The 20,473-nt window shown below is 57.5% G+C and overlaps 1 protein-coding gene across 1 annotated transcript; it reads right to left on the reverse strand.

Annotated features, from left to right (window-relative positions):
• Positions 1–4,695: 4,695 nt before the first annotated feature.
• LOC147119585 (uncharacterized) lies at positions 4,696–17,510 on the reverse strand. The gene is made up of 3 exons (XM_085984122.1): positions 17,456–17,510; positions 16,614–17,296; positions 4,696–4,788 (listed from the first exon to the last, which is right to left on the reverse strand). The coding sequence occupies exons 2-3, from the start codon at positions 17,100–17,102 to the stop codon at positions 4,696–4,698; spliced, it is 582 nt and encodes a 193-aa protein (XP_085840248.1). The 5' UTR covers positions 17,103–17,296; positions 17,456–17,510.
• Positions 17,511–20,473: the final 2,963 nt, after the last annotated feature.

Consider the following 20,473-nt stretch of genomic DNA (forward strand, 5'->3'; position numbering starts at 1 on the left):
CCAACAAGGCGCAGAGTGTGCATGCTGGAGCTGCCTGACCCACCCCTTTAAGAGCTGGCCGGCACCTGGAAGTCTCGTGGTCATCGGTAATTGAGAGCACCTGCACTGCGCCCGCCCGCTCCGATATTGAGTAGCACCGGCATGTTAGCGCCTTAGAAGCCCCGTGTAATGCCTGAACTCGCGCCTCAATCACCTTTGGGGTGCTGCAACCCAATATCGCGCGAGGTGGTGATAAGTTGTGTCTGGCTATAAAATTTGCGCTGCACCAATTCTAACGCCCCAAGCGGGGCTATACACAATTTCTAGGCCTTGATTTCTCTGACTGCCACTTTTGCTTTTCTCCTTCCTGTCTTTTGCTTCTATCATTGCTTCCCTTTCCTCTGTCTCCCTGCACAGGTTCCCAATGCCATTTTAGTTTAAACCCTCCCCAACAGCACTAGCAAGCACTCCCCCTAGGACATCAGTCCCGGTCCTGCCCAGGTGCAAACCGTCCAGTTTGTACTTGTACCACCTCCCCCAGTATTTCTACACTGACTAGCATGTGCCACTGGTAGCAATCCTGAGATTACTACCTTTGAGGTCCTAATTTTTAATTTACCTCCTAACTCCCTATATTCAGCTTTTAGGACCTCATCCCAGTTTTTACCTACACCGTTGGTACCTATATGCACCACGACAACTGGCTGTTCACCCTCCCCTCCAGAATGCACTGCAGTCGCTCCGAGACATCCTTGACCCTTGCACCAGGGAGGCAACATACCATCCTGGAGTAACAACAGAAAATGCTGGAAATACTCAGCAGGCCAGGCAGCATCCGTGGAGAGAGAAACAGAGTTAACGTTTCAGGTCTGGGACCCTTCATCAGAAATTCCAGCATTTTCTGTTATTATTTCAGATTTCCAGCATCCGCAGTATTTTGCTATTATACCATCGGTTGTGGCTGCAGAAATGCCTATCTATTCCCCTTACAATAGAATCTCCTATCACTATAGCTTTCCCACGCTTTTTCCTCACAACCTGTGCAGCAGAACCACCCACCAGGAAGTTGGCTGCTGCTGTCTTCCCCCGATAAGCCATGTCCCTCAACAATATCCAAATTGGTATATCTGTTTGAGAGGGGGATAGCCACCGGGGACCCCTGCACTACCTGCCTGCGCCTACTACTCTGCCTGGTGGTCACCCATTCCCTTCCTGCCTGTGCAGCCTTTACCTGTGGTGTGACCAACTCCCTAAACATAGAAACATAGAAGATAGGAGCAGGGGTAGGCCATTCGGCCCTTCAAGCCTGCTCTGCCATTCAATGAGATCATGGCTGATCATTCAAATTCAGTACCCTGTCCCTGCCTTCTCCCCATATCGCTTGATCCCTTTAGCCTTAAGAACTATATCCAACTCTTTCTTGAATATATTTAATGAACTGGCCTCCACCGCCCTCTGTGGCAGAGAATGCCACAGGTTCACCACTCTCTGGGTGAAGAAATTCCTCCTCATTTCAGTCCTAAATGGCTTAGCCCTTATCCTTAGACTATGACCCCTGGTTCTAGACTCCCCGGCCATCAGAAACATCCTTCCTGCATCTAGTCTGTCCAGGCCTGACAGAATTTTATAGGTTTCGATGAGATCCCCTCTCAATCTTCTAAACTCCAGTGAGTATAAGCCCAATCGACACAATCTCTCCTCATACATCATTCCTGCCATCCCAGGTATCAGCCTGGTGAATCTTCGCTGCACTCCTTCCATGGCAAGAACGTCCTTCCTCAGGTAAGGCGACCAAAACTGCACACAGCACTCAAGGTGCGGTCTCACCAAGGCCCTGTACAACTGTAGCAAGACATCCTTGTTCCTGTACTCGAACCCTCTTGCTACGAAGGCCAACATACCATTTGCCTTCTTAACCAACTGCTGCACCTGCATGCTTACCTTCAGCGACTGGTGCACAAGAATACCCAGGTCTCTTTGCACTTCCCCTTCTCCCAATCTATTGCCATTCAAATAATAATCTGCCTTCCTGTTTTTGCCACCAAAGTGGATAACCTCACATTTATCCACATTTTAGTGCATTTGCCATGTTTCTGCCCTATCACCCAACCTGTCCAAATCATACTGGAGCTTCTCGACATCCTCCTCACAGCTTACCCTCCCACCCAGCTTTGTGTCATCTGCAAATTTGGAGATATTACGTCCAATTCCCTCGTCCAGATCATTTTATCTTCTATATATATATATATAAAGTGGTTGATCTGTCTGTCTGTCCTTCCGTCTGTCTGTCTGTCTGTCTGTCAGGCTATACACTCTAAAGTTATAGAGCGTACCTACACGTGCGTTACATCAAAAGAAAGCTTACTATTCCAGAACGGTCATAACCGTATTTACGTTTTGGTGAGACAAAAATTGTGCCCTCGGTATCCAAAAAACGTTCAAAATCCACTCATTATCCGCTCATTAGCATTGAGTGACATCAAGGTTGACCAATCGTACAGTCGAGCGACCCGATGGTCGACCAATCGCTGCGTCAGGGGGGGCGGGTTCGTAGCGTGTGCAGGCAGGCCATCCTAGAGTTGAGTGACAGGACGATTGACCAATCCTACACTTCAGTGACCTGACGGTTGACCAATCGGTGCGTGTGTGGGCGGGCCTTATCGTTCTGAAATTAGGTGAGCGGCCGCCATCTTGATTCCAAACTGTTCATTCCTTTTTCCCACTTTCTGCGTGTTTCTTTTCAAATCTACATTTTCAGCCAAAAAAAAATTGCTTTTAAAAACACAAATTGTTCTTTAAAAAAAGATAATTATTTTGAAAATCTTTTCTCTAACCTCTATAATTTTCCTACCTTTCACCGTTTTTTCCAGGCCGCGAAGCCTGGGACTCTATTGCCCAGCCACGCCCGAGCTAGGCACCTCCCGTCGCGATCAACCAAAAGGCCCGTGATCGCCGCCATCTTTGTGAAGGCTGGAGGAGGCAGGCCTGAGCCGAGCGTCGCCAACCGCTGCCATCTTAGTAAAGGCGGGCGGGGCGGGAGTCAGCATGCGCGTAAACTTCCGCCCAGAGCGTGACTTGAGTCCGGCCGGGCCTCACACAGTAGGTTGCGTGGCGGCATCTCTCTCTCTGGTCTGGAAGCCAGCTCGGGCAGGGGGCGGGGCTCGGGAGGGCGGAGCTCGGGGAGGGCGGGGCTCAGGAGGGCGCAAGCACGGGGCTCGGTGGGGCGGGGCTCTGGAGAGCGCGAGCGCGGGGCTCGGGGGGGCAGGGCTCGGCAGAGCACGAGCGCGGGGGCTCGGGGGGGGGCCAGGCTAGGGAGGAGCGCGAGCGCGGGGGCTCGGGAGAGCGGGAGGGCGGGAGGGCGGGGCTCGGGAGAGCGGAATCACGGGGCTCGGGAGGCCGGTGCTCGGGAGGGCGGGGCTCAGGAGGTCGGTGCTTGGAGGGGCGGGGCTCGGGAGGCAGGGGCTCGGGAGGGCGGGGCTCAGGCTGAGACATGTCAGTACGTGGGGTGGCACGGAGCTCCGCGGAGCCATCGCCAGCAGAGGGGACAGGGTCTGCTAGCTCCCCCCTCCCTTTCTTTCCCCCTCTCTTTCTCCCCCCTCCCTTTCTCCCCCCTGCCCTCTCCTTCCCCCCCACACCCCCTCCCCCCCACCCCCCCTCCCCTCTCCCCCACCCCCCTCCCCTCACCCCTCCGCCCTCCCATCCCCCGCCCCTCCCCCCCATTCCCTGCCCCTCCCCTCCCCCTCCCCTTCCTCCCCCCCACCCTCCCCCCTCCCCTTCCTCCCCCCTCCCCTTCCCCCTCCTCCCCTTCCCCTTCCTCCCCCCTCCTCCCTCCCCTTCCTCCCCTTCCCCCCTCCCCCTCCCCCTTCCCCCCCTCCCCCTCCCCCTTCTCCCCCCTTCCCCTTCCTCCCCTTCCCCTTCCTCCCCTTTCCACTTCCTCCCCCATCCCCTTCGTCGCTCTCTCTGTTCCCCCAGTCGCTCTCTCTCTTCCCCCAGTTGCTCTATCTCTTCCCCAGTCTCTCGCTGTCTCTCTTCCCCCCAGTCTCTAGCTCTCTCTCTTCCCCCAGTCTCTCGCTCTCTCTCTTCCCCCAGTCTCTCGCTCTCTCTCTTCTCCCCAGTCTCTCGCTCTCTCTTCCCCCCAGTCTCTCACTCTCTCTCTTCCCCCCAGTCTCTCGCTCTCTCTCTTCCCCCCAATCTCTCGCTCTCTCTCTTCCCCCCAGTCTCTCGCTCTCTCTCTTCCCCCCAGTCGCTCTCTCTCTTCCCCCCAGTCGCTCTCTCTCTTCCCCCCAGTCGCTCTCTCTCTTTATCCCAGTCGCTCTCTCTCTTCCCCCCAGTCACTCTCTCTCTTCCTCCCAGTCGCTCTCTCTCTTCCCCCCAGCCGCTCTCTCTCTTCCCCCCAGCCGCTCTCTCTCTTCACCCCAGTCGCTCTCTCTCTCTCTCTTCCAACAACAACATGCCCGCATAAATCCCTCGGCACCGCCGGGCACTTTAGCTTGTCTATATATAAAAGTGGTTGATCTGTCTGCCTGTCTGTCTGTCTGCCGGCTATACACTCTCAAGTTATGAGCGTACCGCCACGTGCATTACATCAAAAGAAAGCTTACGATTCCAGAACGTTCATAAGCATATTTACGTTTTGGTGAGACAAAAATTGTGCCCACAGTATCCAAAAAACGTTCAAAATTCCGCTCATTATCCGCTCATTGGCATTGAGTGATGTTAAGGTTGCCCAATCGTACAGTCGAATGACCCGATGGTCGACCAATCGCTGCGTCGCGGTGGCGGGTTCATAGCGTGTGCAGGCGGGCCATCCTAGAGTCGAGTGACAGGACGATTGACCAATCCTACACTTCAGTGACCTGATGGTGGACCAATCGGTGCGTGTGTGGGCGGGCCTTATCATTCTGAAATGAGGGGAGTGGCCGCCATCTTGATTCCAAACTGTTCATTTCTTTTCCCCACTTTCTGCGTGTTTCTTTTCAAATCTACATGTCCAGCAAAAAAAAAGTTGCTTTTAAAACAAAAATTGTTTTTTTTTAAATATTAATTAATTTGTAAATCTTTTCTCTCACCTCTATAATTTTCCTACCTTTCACTGTTTTTCCAGGCCGCGAAGCCTGGGCCTCTCTTGCCCAGCCACGCCCGAGCAAGGCACCTCCCATCACGATCAACAAAAGGCCCGCGATCGCCACCATCTTTGTGAAGGCTGGAGGGGGCGGGCCTGAGCCGAACATCACCACCGCCGCCATCTTAGTAAAGGCGGGCGGGGCAGGAGTCAGCGCATGCGTCAATTTCCACCCGGAGCGCGACTGAGTCCGGCCGGGCCTCAGGCGTTAGGTTGCGCGGCGGCGTCTCTCTCTCTGGTCTTGAAGCTGGCATGGGCGGGGCTCGGGAGAGCGCGAGCGCGGGGCTTGGGGGAGTGGGGCTCAGGAGAGCGCGAGCGCGGGGCTCGGGGGAACGGGGCTCAGGAGAGCGCGAGCGTGGGGCACGGAAGGGCGGGGCTCGGGAGAGCAAGATAGCGGGGCTCGGGAGGCCGGTGCTCGGGAGGGCGGCGCTCAGGAGGCCGGTGCTCAGCAGGGCGGGGCTCAGGAGGCGGGGGCTCGGGAGGGCGGGGCTTGGGCTGAGCCATGTCAGTATGTGGGGCGGCACGCAGCCATTGCCGGCAGAGGGGAAAGGGACTGCTAGTTCCCCCCTCCCTTTCTCCCGCTCTCCCTTTCTCCCCCCTCCCTCCCCCTTCCCCCCCCACACACCCCTCCCCACCACACAACCCCCTCCCCCCCACGCCTCCACCTCCCCGCTCCCCCCCCCTCCCCTCCCCCGCCCCTCCCCCCATTCCGCGCCCCTCCCCCCTCCCCTCCCCCTCTCCCCTTCCTCCCCCCTTCCCCCCCTCCCCCTCCCCTCCTCCGCCCCTCCCCCCTCCCCACCTTCTCCCCCCTCCCCCTCCCCTTCCTCCCCCCTCCCCCTTCCCCTTCCTCCCCTTCCCCTTCCCCCCAGTCGCTCTCTCTCTTCGCCCCAGTCGCTCTCTCTCTTCCCCCCAGTCGCTCTCTCTCTTCCCCCCAGTCTCTTACTTTCTCTCTTCCTGCAGTCTCTCGCTCTCTCTCTTCTCCCCAGTCTCTCGCTCTCTCTTCCCCCCAGTCTCTCGCTCTCTCTCTTCCCCCCAGTCTCTCGCTCTCTCTCTTCCCCCCAGTCTCTTGCTCTCTCTCTTCCCCCCAGTCGCTCTCTCTCTTTATCCCAGTCGCTCTCTCTCTTCCCCCCAGTCGCTCTCTCTCTTCCCCCCCAGTCGCTCTCTCTCTTCCCTGCAGTCACTCTCTCTCTTCCCCCCAGTCGCTCTCTCTCTCTCTTCCAACCACAACATGCCCTCATAAATCCCTCGGCACCGCCGGGCACTTCAGCTAGTCTATATATAAAAGTGGTCGGTCTGTCTGTCTGTCTGTCTGTCTGTCCGGCTATACACTCTCAAGTTACAGAGCGTACGGACACGTGCATTACATCAAAAGAAAGCTTACGATTCCAGAACGGTCATAAGCGTATTTACGTTTTGGTGAGACAAAAATTGTGCCCACAGTACCCAAAAAACGTTCAAAATTCCGCTCATTGTCCGCTCATTAGCATTGAGTGATGTCAAGGTTGACCAATCATACAGTCGAGTGACCCGATGATCGACCAATCGCTGCGTCGTGGTGGCGGGTTCATAGCATGTGCTGGCGGGCCATCCTAGAGTCGAGTGACAGGACGATTGACCAATCCTACACTTCAGTGACCTGACGGTGGACCAATCGGTGCATGTGTGGGCGGGCCTTGTCGTTCTGAAATGAGGTGAGTGGCTGCCATCTTGATTCCAAACTGTTCATTTCTTTTTCCCACTTTCTGCGTGTTTCTTTTCAAATCTACATGTCCAGCAAAAGAAAAGCTGCTTTTAAAACACAAATTGTTTTTTAAAAAAAGTTAATTAATTTGTAAATCTTTTCTCTAACCTCTATAATTTTCCTACCTTTCACCGTTTTTCCAGTCCGCGAAGCCTGGGCCTCTATTCCCCAGCCACTCCCGAGCTAGGCACCAACGTCACGATCAACAAAAGGCCCGCCATCGCCACCATCTTTGTGAAGGCTGGAGGGGGCGGGCCTGAGCCGAGCGTCACCACCGCCGCCATCTTAGTAAAGGTGGGCGGGGCAGGAGTCAGCGCGCGTGTCAACTTCCGCCCGGAGCGCAACTTGAGTCCGGCCGGGCCTCGGGCGGTAGGTTGCGCGGCGGCGTCTCTCTGGTCTTGAAGCTGGCTTGGGCAGGGCTCGGGAGAGTGCGAGCGCGGGGCTCGGGGGGGCGGGGCTCGGGAGAGCGCGAGCGCGGGGCTCGGGGAAGCGGGGCTCGGGAGAGCACGAGCGTGGGGCGCGGGAGTGCGGGGCTCGGGAGTGCGGGATCGCGGGGCTCGGGAGGCCGGTGCTTGGGAGGGCAGGGCTCAGGAGGCCGGTGCTCAGCAGGGCGGGGCTCAGGAGGTGGGGGCTCGGGAGGGCAGGGCTCGGGCTGAGCCATGTCAGTACGTGGGGCGGCACGGAGCCATTGCCGGCAGAGGGGAAAGGGTCTGCTAGCTCCCCCCTCCCTTTCTCCCCCCCTCCCTTTCTCCCCCCTCCCCCCTTCTTCCCCCCCACACCCCCCCTTCCCCACACACACCCCCCTCCCCCTCACACCTCCCCTCCCCGCTCCCCCTCCCCTCCCCTGCCCCTCCCCCCCATTCCGCGCCCCTCCCCCCTCCCCTCCCCACCTCTCCCCTTCCCCCCTCCCCCATCCCCCTCCCCTCCTCCGCCCCTCCCCCCCTTCCTCACCCCTCCCCCTCCCCTTCCTCCCCCCCTCCCCTTCCCCTTCCTCCCCCTTCCCCTTCCCCTTCCCCCCAGTCGCTCTCTCTTCCCCCAGTCGCTCTCTCTCTTCCCCCCAGTTGCTCTCTCTCTTCCCCCCAGTCTCTCGCTCTCTCTCTTCCCCCCAGTCTCTCCCTCTCTCTCTTCCCCCCAGTCTCTCTCGCTCTCTCTTCCCCCCAGTCGCTCTCTCTCTTCCCCCCAGTCGCTCTCTCTCTTCCCCCTGTCGCTCTCTCTCTTTATCCCAGTTGCTCTCTCTCTTCCCCCCAGTCGCTCTATCTCTCTCTTCCAACAACAACATGCCCTCATAAATCCCTCGGCACCGCCGGGCACTTCAGCTAGTCTATATATAAAAGCGGTCGATCTGTCTGTCTGTCTGTTTGTCTGTCCGTCCGGCTATACACTCTCAAGTTATAGAGCGTACCGACACGTGCATTACATCAAAAGAAAGCTTACGATTCCAGAACGGTCATAAGCGTATTTACGTTTTGGTGAGACAAAGATTGTGCCCACAGTATCCAAAAAACGTTCAAAATTCCGCTCATTATCCACTCATTAGCATTGAGTGACGTCAAGGTTGACCAATCGTACAGTCGAGTGACCCGATGGTCGACCAATCGCTGCGTCGTGGTGGCGGATTCATAGCGTGTGCAGGCGGGCCATCCTAGAGTCGAGTGACAGGACGATTGACCAATCCTACACTTCAGTGACCTGAGGGTGGACCAATCGGTGCGTGTGTGGGCGGGCCTTATCGTTCTGAAATGAGGTGAGTGGCCGCCATCTTGATTCCAAACTGTTCATTTCTTTTTCCCACTTTCTGCGTGTTTCTTTTCAAATCTACATGTCCAGCAAAAAAAAAGGTGCTTTTAAAACACAAATTGTGTTTTAAAAAAAGTTAATTAATTTGTAAATCTTTTCTCTAACCTCTGTAATTTTCCTACCTTTCACCGTTTTTCCAGGCCGCGAAGCCTGGGCCTCTGTTGCCCAGCCACGCCCGAGCTAGGCACCTCCCATCACGATCAACAAAAGGCCCGCGATCGCCACCATCTTTGTGAAGGCTGGAGGGGGCGGGCCTGAGCCGAGCATCGCCACCTGCCGCCATCTTAGTAAAGGCGGGCGGGGCAGGAGTCAGCGCGTGTGCCAACTTCCGCCCGGAGCGTGACTTGAGCCCGGCCGGGCCTCAGGCGGTAGGTTGCGCGGCGGCGTCTCTCTCTCTGGTCTTGAAGCTGGCTCGGGCGAGGCTCGGGAGAGCGCGAGCGCGGGGCTCGGGGGGGGGCGGGGCTCGGGAGAGCGCGAGCGCGGGGCTCGGGGGAGCGGGGCTCGAGAGAGCGGGATCGGGGGGCTCGGGAGGCCGGTGCTCAGGAGGGCGGGGCTCAGGAGGCCGGTGCTCAGCAGGGCGGGGCTCAGGAGGTGGGGGCTGGGGAGGGCGGGGCTCGGGCTGAGCCATGTCAGTACGTGGGGTGGCACGGAGCCATTGCCGGCAGAGGGGAAAGGGTCTGCTAGCTCCCCCCTCCCTTTCTCCCCCCCCTCCCTTTCTCCCCCTCCCCCTTCCTTCCCCCCCACACCCCCCCTCCCCCACACACACACCCCTCCCCTCCCCCCCACACCTCCCACTCCCCTCTCCCCCTCCCTCCCCCCTCCCCCGCCCCTCCCCCATTCTGCGCCCCTCCCTCCTCCCCTCCCACCTTCCCCCCTTCCGCCCTCCCCCCCTCCCCCCTACCCTCCTCCGCCCCTCCCCCCCTTCCCCCTTCCTCACCCCTCCCCCCTCCCCTTCCTCCCCCCTCCCCTCCCTCCCCCTTCCCAATCCCCCCAGTCGCTCTCGCTCTTCCCCCCAGTCGCTCTCTCTCTTCCCCCCAGTCGCTCTCTCTCTTCCCCCCAGTTGCTCTCTCTCTCTTCCCCCCAGTCTCTCTCTCTCTCTCTTCCCCCCAGTCTCTCGCTGTCTCTCTTCCCCCCAGTCTCTCACTCTCTCTCTTCCCCCAGTCTCTCGCTCTCTCTCTTCCCCCCAATCACCCGCTCTCTCTCTTCCCCCCAGTCTCTCGCTCGCTCTCTTCCCCCCAGGCTCTCGCTCGCTCTCTTCCCTCCAGCCTCTCGCTCTCTCTCTCCCCCCCGTCGCTCGCTCTCTTCCCCCCAGTTGCTCTCTCTCTTCCATCCCAGTCGCTCTCTCTCTACACCTAACAGCGTTTTGACCGACTGGCATCGGAATGGGAGCTGCTTTGGATGACAACATCCTCATGGCCTGACACTGTGAAGGGGCAGAGAGACGGCGGGAGAGAGGGCCGGGATTAGCCAGAAGGAGGAGGGGCAATGGAGGTCGGCCAATCCGAGGGTACGCTGCGAGGGTATTCAGGCAGCAGGTCTCATACCTTGCAATGTCGGAGGAGCAGTGTGTGCGAAGGCTCCGATTCGGGAAGGAGGTTGTAACTGAGCTGTGCCACCTGCTTGCTCAGGATCTGCAGCCGCGTCTACGGTGCAGGACCTCTCTGTCGGTGTCCGTTAAAGTGACTGTTGCCCTCAATTTCTATGCCACCGGATCCTTTCAGTCAGCCACTGGGGACATTGCGAATATCTCTCAGTTTGCAGTCAATTGTTGCATCCGACAAGTTACAGCTGCCCTTTATAGACGAAGGCGTCAATTCATCACCTTCCCTCTGAGCCTGGAGAAGCAGGCGGAGCGCGCGCAGGGCTTCGCTGCTATTGCGGACTTCCCCATGGTGCAGGGGGTGATTGATTGCACACACGTGGCTTTGCGGGCACCATTACTCAATCCTGAGGACTTCCGCAACCGCAAGGGGTTCCACTCTCTCAATGTGCAGCTGGTCTGTGACCACCGCCAAATGATCATGGCAGTCAACGCCCAATTCCCAGGGAGCAGCCACGATGCCTTCATCCTGTGGCAGACCTCAGTTTGTGACCTTTTTGAGGGGCCGGCTCACCCACGAGGCTGGCTTCTTGGGGACAAGGGCTATCCTCCTCTCTGCCCATGGCTCATGACACCACTCCATTTGGCCACCACCCCAGCAGAAGAGCTGTACAACAGCAGTCATCAGGCGACCAGGAACATTGTAGAGCACACTAATGGTGTGCTCAAACAGCGTTTCCGCTGTCTGGACCATTCGGGGGGAGCCCTGCAGTACTCGCCGGAACAAGTGGGTCACATCGTCGTCGTCTACTGCATGCTCCACAACTTGGGGATTCGACGCACCCAGCCAATGCCAGCTGTCCCTCAAGGTCCAGCAGAGCAGGCGGACAAGGAGGAGGAGGAGGAGGAGGAGCAGGTGGACGAGGAGGAAGAGGAGGAGCATGCGGACGAGGAGGAGGAGGAGGAGCATGCGGACGAGGAGGAGGAGGAGGAGGAGGAAGATGGGAGGGCTCCTGAAAGTGGAAGGGCCGTCCGTCAGAGGCTCATCAGGACTCGGTTCCAGGCCCCTCTTGTGGAATGATGGGTGTCATTCGTCCTGCGCACTTCGGATCTTTGAAAGGCTCTGAAGGCCAGCATGACTGTAAATAGTTACGTGTACCATTGCAAATTAAAGCTTTTCTTTATTGTCACATGTGGTAAACCACTTTTATCGTTACACTATAGTTATCACTGTTGTATTGTTATCACCGTTATCACTGTTGTATCACGATACGAGGTCGCCTCTTGTCGTGCTGTTATACCTGGGCTGACCACCTCCGACTCCGCCCATGGCTCCACCTACCTGCCCAGGTATAAAGGTAGTCGACTGGCTGGTATTCCTCCTTGTTGGACCTGATCACCCACGAGGGTGGGCTCTGTTATTTAGTCAATAAAAACCTTTAGTTACGTTCCTAACTCGTCGCTTTTTATTGGACGAATTGATAGGTATATCAATTTTATTGACTAAATTTTAAAGATGTCTACTACTGGCCAGCCAGAAGCCCTCCCAGAAGCACAGCCACACCAGCCGGCTTGGCTGCAAGCCCTCAAACCACCGTACCTGGATCTAAACCCACAGGCAGCAAACGCAGCCCTCAACTTCAAACACTGGCTGGACTGCTTCGAATCCTACCTGGAAGAATCCGGCGCCCCGCAGAGATCCAAACTAAGACTTCTGAACGCCCAAGCGAGCCCGAGAGTATACGCACTCATATAGGACACGACTACGTACGAGGCCGCTATCAACCTACTGAAACAGCAGTACCGCAGCCCGGTAAATTACATGTACACCAGGCACCTCCTAAGATCCCGCCCGCAACAGCCAGGAGAGTCTGTAGCTGAATTTTTACGGGCGCTAAGAGCACTCGGCAGGAACTGTGACTTTAAAGCGGTGACGGCTGTTGAAAATACGGAGGATAATATCCGCGATGCCTTTGTGAAAGGCCTACGGTCCGACTACTCACGGCAAAGACTGCTTGAAGCTAAAGACCTCGACCTGGACAAAGCTGAAGCCCTCGCTCTCTCCCTGGAGGTGGCCCATCAGGACCAGGAGGCGTTTTCCAGGTACTGCTCGCGACCCTGGGACTCGGGCCCGACCCCTACCGCAATACCCTTCGCAGCGCCGCCCCCGGGACCTACCTCAGCGTCGGCGTCCCGGACCCGACCGGGCCCGCCACCCCCGGTACCGGCTCCGACATCGGGCACCCGCGATCGGGCCGCCGGCTGCTTCTTTTGCGGCCAGGAGAAGCACCCGAGGTCGCGCTGCCCAGCCAGGAACTCTACCTGCACAACCTGCAGGAAGAAAGGCCACGTCTCTAAGGCCTGCGGGAGCGGATCTTCAGAGGCCAGCAGTGCCTCATGCGAACTGTGGGGGCGGCCATCTTCTTTCACGGCAACTGAGGCCAGTATCCCCACACGTGAGTCATGGGGCGGCCATCTTTGATCAAGGCAACCGACCCCAATAGTGCCTCATGTGAGTTATGGGGCAGCCATCTTCTCCGCCATTTTGTCCTACCTCGTGGGAGACGCCATTTTACCCACCACGCCCGACTGCCACCGGGCCCCCGGACCCGACGACCGCCTCGCCCGCAGACGACAACGACTCGCTTACCTACACGCTAGCCTCCGTCACTCTGGATCAAGCCCGCCCACACCACCTGTCCAAGTCGATGATGGACATCAAAGTAAACGGCCACGCCACGACCTGCCTGTTCGACAGCGGAAGCACGGAGAGCTTCATCCACCCAGACACGGTGAGCCACTACTCCCTCCCTGTCCTGCCAACGCGCAACCGAATCTCGATGGCATCGAGGTCCCACGCCACGGACATTAGCGGCTACTGTGCTGTGACCTTGTCGGTTAGGGGTACAGAGTATAAAAACTTTAAACTCCTCGTCCTCCCCCAGCTCTGCGCTGCCGTCCTACTAGGGCTGGACTTCCAATCCCACCTCCAAAGTGTAACCCTAGCATACGGTGGACCCCTCCCCCCACTCACAGTCGACAACCAGCGAAGGTTAAACCGCCCACCGCGTAACACCTGCAGCCTATCCACCCTCAAGGTGCCGCCACCTTCCCTGTTCGCTAACCTCACCCCCGACTGCAAACCCGTCGCTACCAAGAGCAGGCGGTACAGCGCTGGGGACAGAGCTTTCATTAGCTCTGAGGTGCAGCGTCTCCTGAAGGAGGGCATCATCGAGGGGAGCAACAGCCCCTGGCGTGCCCAGGTCGTGGTCGTTAAGACCGGCGATAAAAATCGCCTGGTCATCGACTACAGCCAGACCATAAACAGATACACCCAGCTGGACGCATACCCCCTTCCCCGCATATCTGACATGGTCAATCAGATTGCACAATACCGCGTATTTTCGACCATCGACCTTAAGTCGGCCTACCACCAACTCCCTATCCACCCCGAGGACCGCCAGTACACCGCCTTCGAGGCGAATGGGCGCCTATACCACCTCCTTAGGGTCCCCTTCGGTGTCACCAACGGGGTCTCGGTCTTCCAAAGGGAGATGGACCGGATGGTTGACCAGAACGGACTGCAGGCCACATTCCCCTACCTAGATAACGTCACCATCTGCGGCCGCGACCGGCAGGACCACGACGTGAATCTGGAGAAATTCCTCCGTACAGCCCAACGGCTGAACCTCACCTACAATAAGGAGAAATGTGTGTTTAACACCTCGCGCCTTGCCATCCTTGGCTGTGTAGTAGAGAACGGACTCATCGGCCCCGACCCCGAAAGAATGCGCCCCCTCATGGAGCTACCCCTCCCCCACTGCCCTAAGGCACTTAAGAGAACCCTGGGGCTCTTCGCCTACTATGCCCAATGGGTGCCCAATTATGCGGACAAAGCCAGACCCCTCATGAAGTCCACATCCTTCCCCCTTACGGAGGAAGCGTGCGCAGCCTTCTCCCTCATTAAGGGAGACATTGCCAAGGCCACTATGCACGCAGTGGATGAGTCCATCCCCTTCCAAGTCGAGAGCGATGCATCCGACTTCGCCCTAGCCGCCACCCTTAACCAGGAGGGGAGACCGGTGGCCTTCTTCTCAAGGACCCTACAGGGCCCTGAGATCCGACACTCGTCGGTCGAGAAGGAGGCCCAGGCGATTGTGGAGGCGGTACGACGCTGGAGGCACTACCTGGCAGGCAAACGATTTACCCTCCTTACCGACCAACGTTCGGTCGCTTTTATGTTTAATAACAAGCTGAGGGGCAAAATCAAGAATGACAAGATCTTGAGGTGGAGAATCGAGCTCTCCACCTACGATTATGATATCTTGTACCGGCCAGGTAAGCTGAACGAACCCCCCGATGCTCTGTCACGAATTACATGCGCCAGCGCGCAAAGTGATAGACTTCAGACCCTCCACAACGACCTCTGCCACCCCGGGGTCACCAGACTTTACCACTTCATTAAGGCCCGCAACCTGCCCTACTCCATCGAGGAGGTCAGGACCATAACCAGGAACTGCCAGACCTGCGCCGAGTGCAAACCGCACTTCTTTAGGCCGGACAGAGCAAGCCTGATCAAGGCCACCCGCCCCTTCGAGCGCCTGAGCATCGACTTTAAGGGGCCCCTCCCGTCCTCTGACCGTAATGTGTACTTCCTCAACATTGTTGATGAGTACTCCCGTTTCCCCTTTGCCTTCCCCTGCCCAGACATGACCAGTACCACGGTCATTAAATGCCTGAACGACCTCTTCGCCTTGTTCGGGTTCCCAAACTATATACATCGTGACCGGGGCTCCTCTTTCATGAGCGAGGAACTCCGTCAGTTCCTACTAGCGAGAGGTATTGCAGCAAGTAGGACCACCAGCTACAACCCCCAAGGGAACGGCCAGGTGGAAAGAGAGAACGCGACGGTATGGAAGGCCGTCCTCTTAGCCTTAAAGTCTAAGGGCCTCCCAACCTCCCGCTGGCAGGAAGTCCCCCCGACAGCGCTGCACTCCATCCGGTCACTACTTTGCACTGCCGTTAACGCCACCCCCCATGAACGAATGTTTGTTTTCCCCAGGAAGTCGACTACGGGAACCACTCTACCAACCTGGCTGACCTCTCCGGGGCCCGTCTTGCTGCGAAAGCACGTGAGGGCCCATAAAACAGACCCCCTGGTCGAAAGGGTGAACCTCCTGCACGCCAACCCCCAGTACGCCTACGTGGCTTACCCAGACGGGCGGGAGGACACTGTCTCCTTACGAGACCTCGCACCCTCGGGCACTCCGGAGACACCACCTTTACCCCCCCCACCACCCCCCCAATTCCAGCCCAGGTAGACGGCATGCCGGAACCCCACGAGCCTTCGCCGACCACGCAGACACCAGCACTAACACCGGATAATGCAGCACCGCCGCTGCGACGATCGGAGAGGCTTACGAGGCCTCCGGACAGACTGACATACCAGAACTGGTAGTACACTTCACCCCGCCGGACTCAAATCTAAACAAGGGGTGAATGTGGTAAACCACTTTTATCGTTACACTATAGTTATCACTGTTGTATTGTTATCACCGTTATCACTGTTGTATCACGATACGAGGTCGCCTCTTGTCGCGCTGTTATACCTGGGCTGACCACCTCCGACTCCGCCCATGGCTCCACCTACCTGCCCAGGTATAAAGGTAGTCGACTGGCTGGTATTCCTCCTTGTTGGACCCGATCACCCACGAGGGTGGGCTCTGTTATTTAGTCAATAAAAACCTTTAGTTACGTTCCTAACTCGTCGCTTTTTATTGGACGAATTGATAGGTATATCATCACAAAAGTCCTTCCTTCCAGCATAACAACGTCATGTCAACAGAAACCATAACTAAAAAATAACAGTTAACTCTTCGGCAAAGCCGCAAAACTAAACAAACCATTTCCAACAATCACAACAGGTGAGGGAGTCCTTGAATTTGGCCAAAGAAACGTCTCAGCACCTCCCTCTACTGCTGGCCCATTGATGGAGAACGACTTCTCTTTCGCGGTTGGCCCCTTCCCTCCCTGCTGCTCCTACATAATTGAACCCCAGTGGCGGAGTCAAGGCTGGGGGACGCCTGCTGACTGTGTGGAAGTGCAGAAGCCCCTGAGGGATGGCCTGGCCGACCTCTGGTCTTGGAGGGTGCGGACGCAGGCTGCTTGATCTGAGCATGGCTGGAAGCAGTGTGCCCTGCAGGTGGTGACAGCTGCACTGCAGACGTACCAGCAGTGGCATGACCAATGGTCACCTGCCGAGAGAGGACACCTGCACCATGTTTGGACGACACACTGGCTCTCTGAGGGGACCGGTTCGGCTCAACCGCCACAATCACCTGCTCCACTGATTCCTGGCCTTGTATGGTACTGGAAGGACCCGGGGTGATCCTAGTTGATGCAGATAGGGTGGCTGCAGTGAGAGTTCGCGTTGCCTCAATCTGGGTGTGGACGAGGCCAGCAAGTGACTGCGTGGCAGCAGTGAGGACCTGTGTGGCAGGTGCCAGTGCTTCGGAGAAGCCCTGGACAGTTCTTTCCATTGCTTCAGACAAGGCCGGAGCAGTCCTTTCCACTGCCTCGGACAAGCCCTGGACAGACCTTTCCAGGGATTGTCCGAAGCTCTGAACAGTCCTTTCCATAGCAGCCTCGAAGCCCTGGGCAGTCCTCTCCATTGCTGCCCCGAAGCCCTGGACAGTCCTCTCCATTGCTGCTCCAAAGTCCAACACACTCTTTGCCAGTGTTTCTATCAACTGAGGCATCCTCCCCACTGCAGCCATCAGCTCAGTGTGCCTGAGCCGGGCCTGGGTGCTCATTTCAGACAGGCTACGCAGCTCCTCTGCACTCTGTGCAGCAGTCATCACTCCCTGCCTTGCCCTCCGGGGAGCCGGTGGCTGAACTTGCCTACCCCCCTCACATTGCTGCATGCTGCTTGTTCCGTCAACTGGCTCATCATCAGAGCCCCTCCCCCTCCCCTCCAGGGAACTACTATCCCCAGTGTGCAGATGTGTACGCTCCCCTGAAGTTGGAACGGATGCTCTGGCTTCCTCCTGATCCTCGCCTCCGGAGGCACTGGCACTGGCAGCTTCAGGGCGCAGATCCCGAGTTGGTGATGCAGCATCTGAAAGCAGGGAGGTGGAAGAGTGGCTTTAGCAAAAGGTCAGGTTGGCGGCAAGGCATGCCAGATTGCGGCAAGGCTCTGACATGGCTGCACACTGAGAAAGCATGCTGGCGGGGGGACCAAGTGGAAGGAGACAGCTGAAAAAGGTGAGAGCCTTACCCTTGCTGTCGAGAAGGGGGTCGGCAGCTGCAGTGGTAACAGGACCACTCAGACGTCCTCCAAAAATCTGGTACACTCTCTCCTCAAGATCCGTGAGAGTGACCACTTATGGAGGTCCGCCACCGGTTCGACGCTGGTCCTTTCGGATCGTTGCCAGCTTGGACTGCAGGGGAAAGAAGGGGAAGTTCTGTTACATGATGCCTTGAGAGATCACCTCATGCCCCCCATGGTGCAAGAGCCCTTACATGATGCATTGAGTCAAATGTCCATGTGTGTGCCCAGAAAGGGCCATGGGTGCTTGCTGACAGATGGCCATTGGGGCATCATGGCAACAGGTTGCGCGAAGTCAGGTGCAGATGGAGGGAATCAGAAGTTTGCATAAACAACACTCACCCTAACGACCCGAGTGAGGTCGTTGAATTTCTTCCTGCACTGAACAGGGCTCCTGGTCGCCATGCTGCTGGAGTTGACCCTCTGAGAAACATCCCTCCAAGCTCGGCGGTAATCCTTTTGATTCGGCCTCCTGCCATTGTCAGGATACAGCACATCTCGACGGCGCTCCACTGCGGACACCAACTCCTCCAGAGCCTCAGTGCTGAAGCGCTCTACTCGCTGTCTCACCTTCTCCATCCTGAACAAGTTTTTTGCACCAGAGATGGAAGAGCGCCGATTCTGAGGCCTACAGGGCATTGAGTGTGGAAGCTGAGGTTGACTGACCCACCCCTTTAAGAGCCGGCCGGTGCCTGGAAGTCTCGTGCGCTGCGCCCGTCCGCACCGATATTGGGTAGCGCCGGAAGTTTTGCGCCTTAGGAGGCCCGTGCAACATCTGAATTCGCGCCTCAATCCGCTTTGGGGGCGATGCAACCCAATATCGCGCCAGGCGGCGATAACTTTCTTCTGGTTATAAACTTTGTGCAGCGCCAGTTCTAACGCCTCAAGCGGGGCGATACCCAATTTCTAGGCCTGTCTGTCGCTCTGTCTGTCTGTCTGTCTTTCTGTCCGGCTATACCATCAAAAGTTATAGAGCGTACCTACACATATGTTATATCAAAAGAAAGCTTATCATTAGGGGACTCTCATAGGTGTATTTACTTTTTGGTCGGACAAATATTGTGCCGACGGTATCCAAAAAACGTTCAAAATTCCGCTCATTATCTGCTCATTAGCATCGAGTGGGAGCGGGTTCATTGCGTGTGCGGGCGGGCCATCCTAGAGTTGAGTGACGTGACGATTGACCAATCCTACAGTTCAGTGACCTGACGGTTGACCAATCGGTGCGTGTGTGGGCGGGCCTTATCATTCTGAACTGAGGTGAGTGTCAGCCATCTTGATTCGTAAGTTTATTTTTTTTCGCCACTTTCTGCGTGTTTCTTTTCAAATCTAGATTTTCAGCAAAAAAAAAGTTGCTTTTAAAACACAAATTGTTTTTAAAAAAAGTTAATTCATTTGTAATTCTTTTCTCTAACCTCTACAATTATCCTATCTTTCACCATTTTTGCAAGCCTGGAAGCCTGCGCCTCTGTTGCCCAGCCACGCCCGAGATAGGCACCGCCCCTCCTGCTAGGCCTGCCCCGCGATCGGCGCCATCTTTGTAAAGGCTGGTGGCGCGGGACTGGGCCGAGCGTAGCCATCGCTGCCATTTTGGTAAAGGCTGGCGGAGCGGGAGGGAGCCTAGCGGGAGGTGAGCTGCGGTCACCGCGGGGCTCGGGCTCAGCTGATCGGGTGATCATCAGGGGTCGGCCCGCAACTCATCGAACGGAGGAGCGCGGCTCTCTCTCTCGTTCCCCCCCGCGGATCGGGCGGTGGGCCGGTGCTCGGGAGGGCGGGGCTCGGGAGGGCGGGGCTCGGGAGGCCGGTGCTCGTGAGAGCGGGAAGGGGGGGGAAGGGTTAACCCAGCAACCGGGCCCGGCCCTCTCTCACAGCCTCAAGCCGGCTCACGCCCGTTCCCGGGGCTTGGCTCCAGCGCAGGCCCAGCCGCAATCAGCGGTCTTGAAGCCGGGGCCCGGGAGGGCATGGGGCAGAGCTCGGGAGGGTGGGGGGCGGGGCTCGGGAGGGCGGGGGGCGGGGCTCGGGCTGACTGGGGCGCTGCGCTCGGCTGGGCCATGTCAGTGCATGCGGCGGCATGGAGCTCTGCGGAGCCATCGCCGGCAGAGGGGAGAGGGTCTGCTGGCTCCCCCCCCTTTCTCCCCCCCTCCCTTTCTCCCTTCCCCCCTCCCTCCTCCTTCCCCCACCCTTCCCCCCACACCCTTCCCACCCCCCCTCCCCCCATACACCCCCTCCCCCTCCACCCCCTCTTCCCCGCCCTCCCCCCTCCCCCTCCACCCCTCCCTCCCCCTCCACAACCCCTCCCCTTCCCCTCCCCCCTTCCCCTCCACCACTCATCCCCTCCCCCCCTCTCCCCCCCTCCCCCCTCCCCCTCCCCTCCTCCCCTACCCCCCTACCCCTACCCCCCTCCCCCCAGTCGCTCTCTCTCTTCCCCCCAATCGCTCTCTCTCTTCCCCCCAGTCGCTCTCTCTCTTCCCCCAGTCGCTCTCTCTCTTCCCCCCAGTCGCTCTCTCTCTTCCCCCCAGTCGCTCTCTCTCTTCCCCCCAGTCGCTCTCTCTCTTCCCCCCCAGTCGCTCTCTCGCTCTCTTCCAACAACAACATGCCCTCAAAAAAGCCTCGGCACCGCCGGGCACTCCAGCTAGTTAATATATATTGTGAGCAGCTGGAGTCCTAGGACCGATCCTTGCGGTACCCCACTAGTCACTGCCTGCCACTCGGAAAATGACCCGTTTATTCCAACTCTTTGCTATCTGTCCACCAACCAGTTCTCTATCCAAGTCATTACCTTGCCCCCAATCCCATGTGCCTTAATTTTGCACGCTAATCTCTTATGTGGGACCTTATCGAAAGCCTTCTGAAAGTCCAAATACACCACATCCACTGGTTCTCCCTTATCTATTTTACCAGTTACATCCTCAAAAAATTCCAGTAGATTAGTCAAGCATGATTTACCTTTTGTAAATCCATGTTGAC

The sequence above is a fragment of the Somniosus microcephalus genome, chromosome 4, assembly GCF_052327205.1.
Source record: "Somniosus microcephalus isolate GS21.2 chromosome 4, FLI_Smic_1.0, whole genome shotgun sequence".
Lineage (NCBI taxonomy): Eukaryota > Metazoa > Chordata > Chondrichthyes > Squaliformes > Somniosidae > Somniosus > Somniosus microcephalus.